Source organism: Nymphaea colorata, chromosome 8 (assembly GCF_008831285.2).
Source record: "Nymphaea colorata isolate Beijing-Zhang1983 chromosome 8, ASM883128v2, whole genome shotgun sequence".
Taxonomy (NCBI): Eukaryota; Viridiplantae; Streptophyta; class Magnoliopsida; order Nymphaeales; family Nymphaeaceae; genus Nymphaea; species Nymphaea colorata.
The window spans coordinates 22,876,323-22,891,553 of record NC_045145.1 but is presented as its reverse complement, the minus strand read 5'-3'; the positions used below and the strand labels follow the sequence as shown (position 1 = coordinate 22,891,553).

General features: G+C 39.8%; 1 protein-coding gene across 1 annotated transcript; it reads right to left on the bottom strand.

Moving 5' to 3' along the window:
- Nucleotides 1-6,202: 6,202 nt before the first annotated feature.
- Nucleotides 6,203-7,998, bottom strand: LOC116258517 (RING-H2 finger protein ATL46-like). Its single transcript, XM_031635691.2, has one exon. The coding sequence runs from the start codon at nucleotides 7,581-7,583 to the stop codon at nucleotides 6,507-6,509; it is 1,077 nt and encodes a 358-aa protein (XP_031491551.1). The 5' UTR covers nucleotides 7,584-7,998; the 3' UTR covers nucleotides 6,203-6,506.
- Nucleotides 7,999-15,231: the final 7,233 nt, after the last annotated feature.

The window sequence follows — 15,231 nt, the reverse complement described above, 5'->3', positions numbered from 1 at the left end:
GACTTTCACCGGTTCACCAATCAGACCAGTTAACTATGCTCCACTTTTGTCTTTAAAGAACCTGCAAATGTGCTTTTAGATCAGCCGAATACCTTGTCAATTTGGGGTTATAATCCATCAAGCTTCAAATCTTGCTGTAGTTATCAGTGTTGGAGGCACACGTGGGCTTCAGAATCTTCACGTTGTTGATTTGTTGTGGATGTTCTCTAAATCTTGCTTACAACACTCAAGTAAAGTTACTCAAGAACCTTTTTTTGGCCTTGGGACCAAGAAGAATGAACCTTTAAATTGTGACAATCTATTTGAAGATGTGGAAATATAATCACTCAAGGATTGCTAAAATATTTTCCAACACTTCGAAGATGCATCCTCATGTTATGCTGGTGATAAACAAATTCGTTAAGCAGACAGTAGAACTGTTATTGTGATTTTTGACCCTCTCTTTCAAAGCTCCTACTCTTTATTATAGTAGATGGGACAGATAGTAAGTAAAAAAGAATGGATTGGTACCGCAGACTGTGCCATAATACTGATGAGTGTGTTTGGAAATCCAAAATGTGTTTTAAGGCATGTTTATTTGAGAGGCAAAACTGGATTTACAAAAAACTCAGTTTTCACAAAAAAGATTGGGTTTACAAAAAAAAAAAAACTCAGTTTTGACAAAAAAAAAGATTTACAAAAAAACTCAGTTTTGAAAATAAGGTGGTTTTAAAAGGAAGTGAACTTTCTCGTGTGAGCTCGATGGAATATAGTATAGTTGGTGGAATTGGCAGGCTAGTGACAATGTGGTTGTCATTTTCATTCCTATGATAGATGTGTTACACTTTATTTAATTGGTGTTCCATTTTTTGCTAAGGTTTCAAGCAGCTCTAATTTTGGGGTAAGTTCCAAGTACCACTAGACTCGAGTAAAAGGGAAGGGGGAAAGAGTTTCCGTCTCTTTAAAATATCTCCAACCTAATTCTCTTCCTCCCTCCCCAAAACCTCATTTGCTGTGTGTCGCCCAAACACAAAAATTAGGATTCAAAAAGAAATTAAGAACCTATTTTAACATAACCTAATTTTTATAATTTGATATTTTTTGAGGATATCATCCAAAATCTACCTTATTAAATTAATTTTAATGGGTAATCTATTCAGACGTGTTGTAACTAGACTGTCCATAATATGGCCCGTGGCCTATGCCTAAGTCAGAAAGTTGACTCGGGCCCCGTTCGGGAAAACCTGTTTCTCGTCTCGGCCTGTTAACAATTTAAAAAATAATTTTTATTTATTTTTAATTTAATAATATATATTTTATTATTGAAAATATTTTTATATTATTAATAATTTATTTTATAATTTAAAAATTATTTTTTTATTGTCAAATGGGTCGGGTCGGTCTCAGGCTAAGACCTGGGATATCGGGCCGGGCCTGCCGACTCGGTCCGACGCCCACCCTTAGGTGTGTTCCGCGACCAAACACACCGTAGGTTGGCTTGTTCACCCCTAACTTGACCAGATTCACCCCTAACTCAGCCCGACTCTGCCGTGAGTTCACTTGCCCGATTCAAGTTATTTTAAAACTTGACTGAGTCGACTTGTAGGGTGCATGTAAACTTTCCTAATGACTACACTTTTTCTTTTAAACCAAACCATCCAATTTTCTTCAATCGAACGGCCTGTAGGAAACGTGCAGGGACGACATAGTGAGTTGATTGTTTGTATATATATATATATATATATATATATACATAATTCTGGAGAATGAATGGCTAAAAAATAAAAATGTAGTACTTAATGCTCTTAAAAAAAACCATAAACCCTTTCCATCAAAAGCTGTCACAAACAATCCTCCAGTGGCATGTTTTTGATGCTTAACTATTGCGTAACACTTATATATATATATCCTCCCTTGGTAGAATCCAACTATGAACGTAAGCTGATCGGCTTCCAGAAAAGTTAGTAATCGTCGCTTTGGTTAACAGTTTTTATGAAGAAGGCCTTCGGCTGAAATAATATTTAGAATCATCTTGATCCAATAGCGCTTCCTAATATTTTTATGTTTCATCTTGATTCCTGGTTACACAGATATGTATAATAATTGAAGTCTCCATAGGGGACAGAGTTATTCTCCAATTAACCAAATAATTAAAGATGCCGATCAAAGTAGAGTACGATTACGAGGCAGGCAGCTTTTTGCTGCCAGTAAAGCACAAGACTACGCCTTTGATTACATGTAAAGCGTAAACCTCTTTGTCAATCAAAGAGCTACTTCTTTTCTGACAGCTCCATGATTTATTAGTCAAGTCATTTAACTTTTTGATGTCTGTAATATATTTCAAGTATCCATCTTTTTGACGTCGTTTGCTCCCATGTGGTGTGGATATCTCGTTAATTTTCTCTAAAAATTAAACCAGTTTTATGAAATATTAGTTTAGTATTTTATGCGTCTGTTATAATCTTTGAGCCAGACCCATATAGCTCCTAAAGTATCTTTGTTACCAAAGAACTCTTTGGAGTCATTTGGTTAATGAAACAATTACATTTTGCTTAAAAGTGTCTTAAAAATTAAAAATTAAAGCAGATTCATAAAACAATGGTTTTTGTTTTCCGTTATATTAGCCAAACAACCCATTTAATAAACATCAACATGGAGAACTAATGTTACATTCGTTGGAAGTTTATAAGGTATCTTATACATGTTTTCGGCTAAGGAATGCTATTCGTAGGTTTTAAATAGAAATGAGTGGCTTCAAATCAGAAGAAAATCAGTCGCATCCACGAGAAATTGGATCAATTGCTGTGCTATATAAGGGCTAGTGAGGAGCACATGTAAGGGTGAACAATGAGCCCAGCTACTTGAGCTCGACTCCTTAAAGCTCAGCTTGTGAATGAGTTCGAGACGATTAATGAGCCGAGCTCAAGTTCATGAGTCGACTCGTTCAAATAATGAAGTTGAGTTCAAGCTCAACACGTAACTGCCAAGTCGAGCTCGAGCTTTAATCGAGTTTGTCAAACCTTAAACAAGTTGATATATTCAAACGAGTTTACGAGTTTGACGAGCTTTAACCGAGTCGAGTTTGAGCTCAACACATAACGATGAATCTCAGTTCCATTCAAACGAGTTTGTCGAGCTTTAATCGAGTCAAACTCAAGCTCAACATGTAACGATGAATATCAATTCTATGCAAACGAGTTTGTCGAGTCTTAATCGGGTCGAACTCAAGCTCAACATGTAACAATGAATATCAATTCTATGCAAACGAGTTTGTCGAGCCTTAATCGGGTCAAGCTCGAGCTTAACATGTAATCGTTGAGTCGAGCTCTAGCTACTTCCTTCGAGCTATTCTAGAACTCGAGCCAGGTCGAGCTCGAGATGACTGAACTCTGGCTCGATTCGATTAGTGTTCACCCCTAAGCACATGTCTCCTCCACACTTGCCGAAATTTAAATACATACAAATTATTGATAGTCTTTTGTTCGGATCCACTTGTAGATCTTTTCTTATTTTTTCTGGTAAGTTGCTTGTTGAGGGATAGACTCCCAAACTTTGTTAACAAAAAATTGTTAGCATGTCGTCAGGTTGTCAGAAAATAACATCTTTAGAGACAGTGTCGGCAGGTCATCTGAAAGCTTTTTTTATACTTATAGACTTCTCAGAAAATGTTCGTCAGTGATGACCTCATATTTACTGACGGCCAATTGTCGCGTTAGTTCTTTGTGTCGGCACTCAACTTTTACGGACGGTTGGAACAATCCATCAGTAAATAACATTTTTAGCAAGAGTGCTGGCAGGCCGTCATAAATCTTTTATATTTATTGATTTCCCAAAAAATGTCAGTCAGTAAAGACCTCATATTTACCGACGGTCAGTCATTGCATCTGTTTTGTGTCGAAGCTCAACTTTTTGACGGTTAAGACAAAATCTGTCAGTAATTTTTACGAGTATCAAAAACAAACTACTCTTTTACCGACAGTGTTACTTTTGCCATCAATAAAAGTATATTAATGTATCTGGAGAGACCGGAACTCCATCTCTTGTTTTAATATGGAAGACAGGAGGCTTTCTGGCATTTTGCGTATCAAATCCTTCGACACAATCAGCACACTTGATGGATACTCTTACACAAGCTTATATGATGCTCAAACAGGCCGAATCCTGAGGTTGAGAACACTAAATATATGGTCGTCCATGAATGTTCAATTGCTAGGGGCAGCATAAGATAGTCTTGCATGTATCCTTAATTTGAATCTTATGCGTGTTATTATTTTAGATTTGTTATCAATAACACTTGAGTTGACGGATATACATTAGACCACCTACGTCCCTAAGCAGGGACAAAAGGAAAGAGAGAGGACTTCGGTCGCTCACTCCCTCCTCTTCACTCGAAGAGTAGAATCAATTTTGAGGCTTTAGATAAAAAAATGTGTTATTTACTTGTCTATGAACACTACACCACCAGAGTTTTTTTTTTTTAAGTGCACGAGCTTATATATTCAGGTTCAGCCCCTAACATGGGGTGCATGTTTGGGTTCCAAAATGACTGAAATGCCTTTGATATTTAAAAGATAGGCCTACAACGACAAAAACAGCAACTGCAAAAATTGTTTTTTTTTAAAAAACAAAAATACCCGTTTCCCTAAACAGCCGAACATGCAAGACAGGGATGGAGTTAAAATTTTTTATGAAAGGGCCGAATAAAAGTTTCTAAATTTTGAGATGGGCCGAAATATTATTTTTCAAATTTTTTATATAGGACAAACAAAATTTTTTAAAATTTACATATATTTTTTTTTTTTAAAGTCAGGCCCTTGCCCGCATTACCCTAGCTCCGCTCCTAACGTTAAGCTTGTGAAATTTTGCAAGGAAATAACTATTAGCAGTTGAAAACTTTGCAAAAAGTGAAGCTATTGGTACAGTTTTAGTGAGTATCCGTCTGGAATATGACCATGTAGACGTGTACCTGTTTGAAATGTTAGGGATTCAAAATAACGAAAAGCGGCAAAAGGGAGAGAGAGAGAGAGAGAGAGAAAAAAGAGTCCTTAGCAGCCAACTCCCATGCAAGTAGACGATTAATGAATGGTAACCATTCAACATATAAAATTGAGACCACAGATTGCTGATTTGAAAGGTAGATTGGCAGATTATATAATCCACTCGCAACGAAAGCCCGGTCATAGTCAATACTTTTCCTCGAGCAAGACCCTCCAGGCTTTGTCCTCAAACAAGCAAACAAAACAAAAGGGAGGAAAAGAAGAGGTGAAAAGAAAGAAGGGTGATCGTCATAATCAGTAACAAAGTTGGAATAACAAATGTAAAGAATCCAGCCATGAAAGAGCTCTTTCTGCTCATCATGTGGCTGCCCCTTTTCATTAATTGCTGTTTTTGTCTTTGTTACGAGAAGGGGCCAAGGGAGACGTCCACATAACGTGAAAATTCTTAACCTTTTGGTACCTTTTTGTTGTCTTCCTGCTTTGGTTAATTATTCTCTCTCTCTCTCTCTTATCCCTTTCAGTTCAATCCAGTGTTCTAACTTTTAAACATAGCTCTGTGTGAGAGAGTACTAGCTGCCTATACTGGTTTAAATATATATACTTTTTTTATTTTTGATCAATCTAAAATACTTCAATTGCCTTTCGAAATTCAAAATATAGAGCCATATGAGCCGATACGTAGCTGGTAGAGATGGCAAACAGATGCTTCCCCACATGGTCCTTCTGTGGTGCTCACTCTGGTCTCGGAGTAGATGGCTGTCTCAAAAGTCCAGTCCCAGCAGAGCCTATTTGTTCAAGCTCCTCCCAATGTGAAGCAGATCAACTGTTAAAGCCTGAACTTAGGATTCGTGTTCGGCTTACCGAAAACGAGCAGTGGCGAATTAAAGGCCTCAGGTGAGGAATACTGTTCTGGTATAGAATGAGAAGCCGAGACTCCTTCATTTTCTCCTAACCTTCAAGGTCTAAGGATGTGTCCACCTTAAATAAAAAGTTGATGCCTGTAGAATTGAACCAAGAACTGACCTTCTACCAATGGCTTATAGAATCAAATAAGAACTAACCTCTTGAAATTCTGAGAATTATGTTGAGTAGCCAACATTTAAAGTGGCATCTAACTACGCATCTGCTCAAAACTAAAGAATGAACCAAACAGTTTTTGTCAAGACCAGTTGCAGAGATGAACAGACGTGAGATCATTGACAACAAGAAAACAATAAGATATGCAGTTAACAATCGAAGAATGAAGGGGAAATAAGATTATTGCCATCTTCATGGTACACCAACAGACCTCAAAGCCACCCGCGCCACACTAGACAAAGAGGATAAAGTTACCCAGCGGGCAACGCTCGATATAGGGAGGAGTTTTACTTTTACCTTACCAGTGTGACCCCCACCGGGTGACTTGATGGGTGGTGTAAACATCAATCACACGCGTCAACATATAAACTGGAGCTCACACTGATTGTATTGTCAGCTTCAGGCCGCTAAGCCGAATGCTGCCGCCGCCGGCGGCCGGAGAAAAGATAGATGTCAGCCTTTGAGAGGGTCTTTCCTCGGCCAAAGCCAAATCTTTGAGACGGAGAAGCTGTCTCCTCTGCTCCGCTTGCTCAATTGCCTGCTTTCCAAATCCAAACCGAGCCCACCAATTTCATCCACCTCGCTCACCCGCGAACCCTGGGTCCGAGCCGACCCGACCGGCGCCAACCTCACGCTCAAACCGGGCTCGCTCATCACATACTGAAACGAGCCCATGGAGAAGCATCTCCGCCCATCGACGCCAGCGCTGCCACCACCGCTGCTCTCACCGATCTTACCATCATCACCATCATGATTATGATGATGCTGATGATCATCCAGGTGTTTGAACTTGCCCAGCTTAACGCTCAACACCTTGCCATCGCCATGGCGGCCGGCATTGTCATGATGATGATGACCAACGCCATCGGCACCGCTCGACTTGCGGTACCCATCGACCAAATCGCCATCACCATGACCATCACCACCAAGAGCATTGCAGCTATCGGGATTGGCATCGTCGTCGTCATCATAGATGATGGCCATCAGGCCTTGCATGTCGACGATGCTCCCCCTGCAGAGAGGGCACGTCGAGTTAGCCATGAGCCACGTATCGATGCAGGACAGATGGAAGGCGTGGGCGCAGTTGGGGAGGAGCCGGAGCCGGTCGTGTTCGGCGAACTCGGAGAGACAGACGGCGCAGTCGAAGGCCTCGCCGAGTCTCGGGCGGAGGACGGAGCGGAAGGAGAAGACGGGGAGGGAGTCGATGAGGGATTGGTCGACGCCGGAGTCATGGAGGCGGAAGAGCTGGCGCAGCTGCCGGGAATCGACGGCGGGGATCCGTGGGTCGGAGGGTTGGGAGGAGGAGGAGGAGGGGCGGGGAAGGAGGCAGCGGAAGAGGAGGTGGAGGAGGCCGGAGAGGAGGAGGAGGACGGCGAGGACGGCGATGATGGGGAGGGCAGCTGGGGAGACCCTGGGAGCCGGTGGCGGTGGGTTTTGGTGGACGGAGGGGGTGGGGGCAAGTGATTCATTTTTGGGGGTGGTCCAGTTGGTGGTACGCGGGGTTCCTCCGGAAGCTCTGATGGAAGCCATTAATGGAGGTCATTGGGCGATGGTGTGGTTACAGGGAGAGGGAGTGTGAGTGTGGATCTCTGGCTTCTGATTGAGTGGGGCAACGAGGAAGAGGTCAATTTGAGCGGGGAGAGAGAGGTGGAGAGATCTCTGGTGAAGTGGGCACCGAAAAAAGGTCATGTGGGTGGTTAGAGGAGAGAGAGAAGGTTCGGGGTTCGGACCCTTGTCGCCATGGGCACAGGGCGTTGGGTGGTCGTCACGTTATCGAGAGAGAAAGAGAGAGAGAGAGAGAGAGAGATCCCTGCAGATTTCCATGTGAAAAAGGTTGAAAGGTGACTTCGAAATTCAAACCAAAGCTATCCTTTTTTCTTCTTCTGCTGTAGTTTTGGTTTGATTTGCAGGGAAAAACCATCCTTTTCTTCTTGGGCAGGTCTGCTATCAGTTCCCTTTTTACGTTCTTTTAAACTGTAGCCTTTCCCCCTTTCTCTTTTATATATATGCACACACAACCTAATCTTGACGGCAGCTCAAGAAACTGGTTTTTTTTTGTTCGTAATGAATGGTCATAGTTTTTGAAAAGTAAACATTCAATCCAAAATCATAAGAGTGAAACAGTCGACGGGTAGAGAGATGTGCTTATTGATGTGGTTCATTTAACTAACTTGAAAAACAGAAGTTGTCAGGATAGAATTAGCACAATCAATTATGTCCATTTTTATCTTTTCTCTTTTTTGTTGTCTGTCAAAAAGTATGAACATATAGATGGATATTGGAATGGGCAAATCTATAAGATCAATATCGGACGTGTAGATCAATGGCCATAGTTATCTTGACTCATGAAATTTAATTTTTGATGTCAGATTTTTCTTCGTGCATCTACTTTATGTAATGAAATTTATAAAAAGCTTGAAGCAGCAACATATTTATAGTTGTCAGCCTATAATAAAAAACTAACTTTCAACAATTAAATTTTGAGCATCACATGAGTTGTTCATCTTGTATAAAATACACGTATATACAATACGAAATTGTCAGTTTTAACATCTTCTCTCTACTAAATCGGATTATAAGATCTTCTATACAAGGTTAGATTAAGTAAAAAAAACATGCCTAGATCTGCCTTGAATGCCACCGTCCGGGTCACACCAGTTTTTGTCTATGATCTTTTCATCTTAGAACTCATCACAACCACCTTTTACTAAACAGATCCCTTCGAGCATGTTACAGTAACTACTGATGTCATGAATATTAACCTTTATCATAACTAATGCCCCGGTTGGTGCGTGGGCTTGAAAAACTCAAGCAGTCAGAATGAAGAGGGCGCTGCAAGAGCCATCATAATCGTCACAGTCACAGTCCCCTACCAAATAATCAAAGCAGTTATAGAAATTTCAACCCGAGCACGTAGAGGATGTATTTTAAATTCAAGCCTTTTCTGGGGTTTCTTTAAATCTATCAATGCTACACAGAGAGGTGAAAGGAGCCTTAACAATATCAAACCACACCCACCAAATTTCTTCTATACCCACGTCATTAAAGTTTCTCTCTCATCCTTTCTCTCTCTTGGGCGCAAGTCCTACTAACAAGTACCTCTCACATTTGGTTTCGCAAACATGGCGTCAAACTGTTCCATTTACTAAACCCCATTTCCCTTCATCCCTTCATCCTAAACCCCATTTCCCCCCCTCTCTCTCTCTCTCTCTCTCCCTACCGTTGATCAGTCAAATTAATGCGAAAATTCAGGCCCCTAAGACGACCTTTCACAGAATTGATTCATCAACAAGTGCCAACTTTAAGTTGTAAATCCCAACAACATCCAAAGCTTTATTAAAAGTTGTGTCTTTTTGTATTGAACTCATGACCTTTCCAACTTAAAACCCTAATTTCAAAACACTTGATTTGGTCCACATTTGCGTGCTAAATTTTTATAACAATTTTGTGGAAACAAATATCATGTAAATTACCATATCACCCACGCACATGACTGCCACAAACAAAGAGGAGGAGAGAGCGGACAAAATGAGAATTCATTAACAAAAATTGAGTGACAAGTAGTCACGAAGAAAACAAAGAGACAACAAAAGAAACCACATAACAACGACGAAGAGATGCCCAAAGACCGTGAAGAGAAGGAATAGTTAATTTGCAAGGGGGAGAGAGGGAGGGAGAGAAAGTTGTGTGCGTTACTTGGTAAAGGAGGGAAGGACATTTTGGTATTTTGTTAAAAAAAGTCTTCTATAATCTTTTTTACTTTTTTTCATTTTCATTTTTGCCTTTACAAAAAGTTTTTTTTCAATGTAAATTAAAGGTATTTTAGTCATTAACCAAAAATAAAATTCATGCACACATATAACTAGGTTCTAAAAAGAGGGACCTTGTTGTAATTAACAATCCAAACTAATCACCATCCAACATTATGTTTGGTTGCCATCTCAAGTCCCTTAACATAATAACCGAAATCACCTACCAGCCGTGGTTAGCACTCTTTGTATAAGAGATTCCAAGACAAGTTAAGGTGGCAACGCCCTTCTAGATTATTCCAACTAAGTTACTAGAAACATAGTTAATTGAGCAATTTAAAAAGATTCATATTCTGGAGTGCACAGTACGCTGCGACCAAACCAAGGAGGCTTTGCCCGAACAACGATTGAACTCAACGAGTTTCCAAACTTCTAAAAATAAAAGAAACCCAAAAGATGTTACAAAATTGCCTTTAGCTTTTCTATCCGGTACTTGTTATTGTTCCCTTTTCTGCTTGCTCCACATCTTTTGTAATTATGTTGGGCTTAATTCTATTAAAGTCCACATAGAAGAAGCATAAACAAAACTATGTCCATCTTAAACAAAAAAAAAAATCATAAATAGGGAATGGGCTCTTGATAGGGGGAATATGAGAGAGAGAGATAGAGACGGCTTTCCAAGAGTTCTTCAACCCTAATGATGGTAATTAGGGGCGGAGCCAAGATTTTCTTCAAGGGTGGGCCGACAGTCTAACTTCTGGATCTGGATAGGGTCAAATTGAATTCAAATTTAAAAAATACATGGTGCAATTAAAAAATTATATTTTTTTTAATATTTTTTTTTTTTCATTAGCCAGGATGGGGCCATGGCCTAGGTGGGCCTCCCCTCCCTCCGCCCTTGATGGTAATGGAGAACGTTGTCTTTAGCTGGCAAAACCGCTGATGGATATTTCCCTTTGTAACATTCTCAAAGTTTATTCTTGTATTTAAGATTACAAGAAACTCTAGAGACTTATAAAAGGGATTGTTAAATGGTTGATTGTCTTAGTTTTTAGACCTAACCATCTGTGTGCTCTGTGTACCAGATCTAGTTCAACAGTCAAATTTGAGGCCTCACAGACACGTGTTAAGGAGGTGAATTGTGACAACCCAAAAGTTTGGTTTCGCATCTAAGATTGTGTGGAAATTAGAGGAATTTATAAAAGAGATTGTTATTTGGTTGTCCTACTTTTAGCTTTTTAAAAACTAAGACCAAAAATAGTGTTAGAGGATGGATTGGAATCCAAACTTGATGTGGGCAGGGGCAAAGCGATGCATTTTTTTCAGGGCGGGCCAAACGGTCCAAAGAACTTATGAGGATAGGGTCAAACTAAACCCGAATCTAAAAAATGCATTACCCAACTAAAAATTTTCAGTTTTTGTAATGTTTTTTTTTCCCAGTTAATTGGGGTGGGGTCATGGCCAAGGCGGCCGCCCTCCCTCCAACCCTGGATGTGGGAGTGGGCCAGGTCATTACCGAGTTCATCCGAGACCAGAGAGCGATCATGCATGTAAAGGAAGACGATGAGATGCTAGAGATCAGCATCATGGGTGATCGATCATAAGCTGTAGTGAAAAGAGAGGAACGGGAAGTGATGAAGGAGCTGTTTCGGTGGATGGCGCGTATTTCTAGTCCCTGTTGATAAGCTACAGATGATCCTTAAGAATGGAGGAGGATGGAGGATCGGAGAGAGAGTGCTAATCGCCGGCCAAGGGAAGCCAGTGGTGGAACTTGATCTTGACGGTGGCCTGTCCACAAGTCAGATAGCCATGTTTAGACAACTTCAATCACATGCTCGGCTCGTTTGACAAAACCGGCAGGCGCCCAAGTGAAGCTTCTTCGTCTGATTTTAAAAAAATTCCCAAGTAATTGCAATCTACAGGTAGTGAATGATTAATCTTGTTTACTTATGTTCCATTAAGCTCGAGTCAAAGATTGGCTCGAGCCCAGACCAACATTTCATTAATAATTTTATTTTTTTAAAGAAAAAGGCATTATATAGATTTGAACCTGGAACCTCTCATATACCCGTCTCATGCATACCAATTTGAACAATCTACTTTTTTTTTCTAATATCTTTATGAGATTTATATTTTTTTTTTTAGCTTAACCATGTTTAACTGAGCCGAGGTTTAACTGAGCCGAGCCCACTTAACTCGAGCTCGACTCGTTTAACAAATGAGTCGAGTTTATTGAGAGAGCTCAAGTCAAGCTCGAGTTAGCTCAAGTCGCTGAACAGCCCTACTGATTTGGGCCCTAAAATTGTGTATCCGGCTGTTCGGTAAGTTGTCAGCAGCCACATAACTTATTTTTTAATATTGTTTTATTTAAGTATATATAATTATATATTTTGTATAATTAATAATATTTACATTTTAAATTATATTAACAATATAATTTTCATTTTAATTGGGCTAACCCTAAAACAGACTTCTTATCAGGCTGTGCCAAGCCCGATGGCCAGCCCGAGTTAGAGTTAACAGTCCACAGGACATCCTAGAATTTGTAGCTGGCAGACAAATACAGGACTAAATTCTAGCAGCCTATGAACTTGCAAACAGCCTAAAATAGGGTGGAGATCAATCGGTGATTCTCAAGATGTGAGCAACGCGAATGATGAGGCCATATGGGCTTATTTAGAGCTAATCTTGAGATATTTAGGGTTTGGTGAAGGTCGGACGGGGAAGATTATAGGTCGTGTTTGCTCTGCCTCCCCAGCTATTGTAATCAACGAGAACATTTTGCCCTCAAAGGGAGCTGCGGGCAGGGGGACTCAATGTCGCCCTTGTTGTTTTATCTCGGTTGTGGGAACTTTGTCAAGAAGACTCACATGGGAGAGGGACTGCAATAAACTGAAAATACCAAGGTTTAATGGTGCCAATCTGATAAATCATGGATTCTTCTATGTCGACGACATAATTCTCACTTGCAAGGCTGAATTGGAGTTGGTTTCAAGGGTCAAAGAACTTCTACATGACTTTGGTGACAAAACAGGTCGCTTGATCAATTCTAAGAGATTTGTTACATCATTCTATTCCATGTGGATGATTGCAGAATGTTAGAGATCGATGAGATATGGAGTGCACTATGACTACACTTCCACTAATCTATCTAAGTCTCCCATTGTTTGTGGGGAAACTTAAAGGTGAATTATTGTGAACAACTTCTTAGAAATCTGGATACAATGTTGGCAAATTGGAAAAATGGGCTACTTAATGTGATAGACAAAATTTTCCTAGTGAGAAATGTTGTATTTCAGAGTCTAGCCTATTGTTCTGGAAAGCAGGAGGAGTATTTCATTCCATTGCCCAGAAAAGAGGCGACATTCTCATTCGACCCCTCGTCCCCATAGGGTGTATGGTTTGCTTTTGATGCTTAAGGCTACTGCTCTCACCGTGCTTCAACTTGTATGTCAATGACCCTCTTCCCTCTCCTCCTTTTTTGTAGCACAGAGAGTTGATGTCTCAGAAATTTGAAATAAGAAGTAGCCACCTACCAAACTCAGTTCCAATCGTTATCTCAACCCCCTCGGAAACAACTTGTATCTTATGGTGGATGGCCTTCAGGTTGACCAACCCTCTTCTAAAGAAAGTTACTGGTGAGTGCAATAACTTTATATGGGGTGATGGTGAAAATGGCAGAAAATTTCATGTTAGACCGGTCTACAATGTGCAGGCCCACTTGGGGAGGAGGGCATGCTCCCGGCAGCTGCTTTGGAAAACGAAAGCTTGCATAGTTATACATGGAGTTATATAGAGTTAAGATGCCGACAACAACTTGCCGGAGGGTATGCCTCCGCACTTCATGTATAAAATTAATATGGCTTTACGTCGACTAGAAGTACTCGGATGTCGTTCTATTGAATTCATTTTTTTAATTGCTTGATTTCCGAAAGGCTGTTGATCATGTCATTTTATTAGATGAGAAGCATGCAGCCAGCCTCCATCAACAACTTCAATCAGTTTTGGCCCATAAACTGATAGCACTAATTAGCAAGGACTTAACTATTAATTAGAGACAAATATCAACCGGTGTTTTTGTTTCTTCCTAATTGAAAATACATAAGAAAGACAAAGGAAAGCATTATAATGTTTTACAAGTCGTATAAAACTTTAAACCCGGGACCTTGTGAACTTTCTGCTTTTCATCATTCTGAATTTTTTTGGCTAGATATGTTTTGTAATCTATGTCACCAGAGTGCGGGGTGTGGGTGCCGGAGCGGCATATCTCAAAAATTTAGGTGCTGCGGTGAGGGGAGGATATTTTATTATTATTATTATTATTAATTTATTATATATATGACAGAATAAGCATGTATATATTATTATTACAATTTAGTTATTAATACAAATAACATATTTGAATAATTGTATTGTATAGAAAAATATCAGAACAACATATATTACATAAGTAATTTAGTAATATGACATTCTAACTGAGCTCCGGTGTGAGTTGGAGCCGCACCCATGTCCGGTGCGCACTCGACTCGATGCGACTCGGGTGCGGCAGTAAAATAGAAGAGTCTGGTGACTTAGTTTGTAATTTTTAAATTATGTATTGTCTTAAAAAACATAAAAGGGGAACTTTCGGTTTTGATAACCCGGTCGTGGATGCCCATTAAAGATATCAATTTCATCATTACAGGCATAAGATTAGGCATTTAATCCGATCCAATTTCTTAACCGAATGTTAATTCTTTTTTAGTAATTCAGTCTGTTCCAAATGTAATCCATTGACATCTCCAAAATTGCTTGGTGGGACTTGCTATCTGCATCATTGGGCTGTTATTAAAAATGAATTAGCTGTGAAGTGTACTGGAGTCTATTAGTGTAATTAATGTTTACAAAATATGTAGATAATTTCCAAGAAGCGATAGCTATTGGATCTCAGGATTTGGCAACAACTGTGCACTTTTTTAAGTTTATAAACTTCCCCACGACTAGAAGCTGTCTGGCAATTGCTTAGACAAAGGGTATCTCAACTGTCTCAAGACATTTTAGGGGTCCTTTGACAGCAAGGGTACTGAATGAGCATCCAATAAATTCATTTTGAATATTGGAGCATACTCAACACTAGAGAATATGGTTCCGCTCCAATATTTAGGGCAAATTCAATAGATGCTCCCCTGAGTATTCTTAATACCAAACAACCCCTTAGCGGCTTAGCTTTCAGGTGGAGGCATATGGAACCCCGACTTGGCTGAATTGGTGTAATATATATATATATATATATATATATATATATATATATATATATATATATAGAGAGAGAGAGAGAGAGGTACACCAAAAAACAGGTGCGTGGTTCAGTCAAACTCAACTTACATCTACCATGAAAGTTTCTCTTTACTCAACCTTACAATTTTGAGAATCGTTCTCTCTCAATATTC

Excerpts from the sequence above, each read along its gene's own strand:
- LOC116258517 (XM_031635691.2), bottom strand. The coding sequence starts at position 7,583 with ATGGCTTCCATCAGAGCTTCCGGAGGAACCCCGCGTACCACCAACTGG.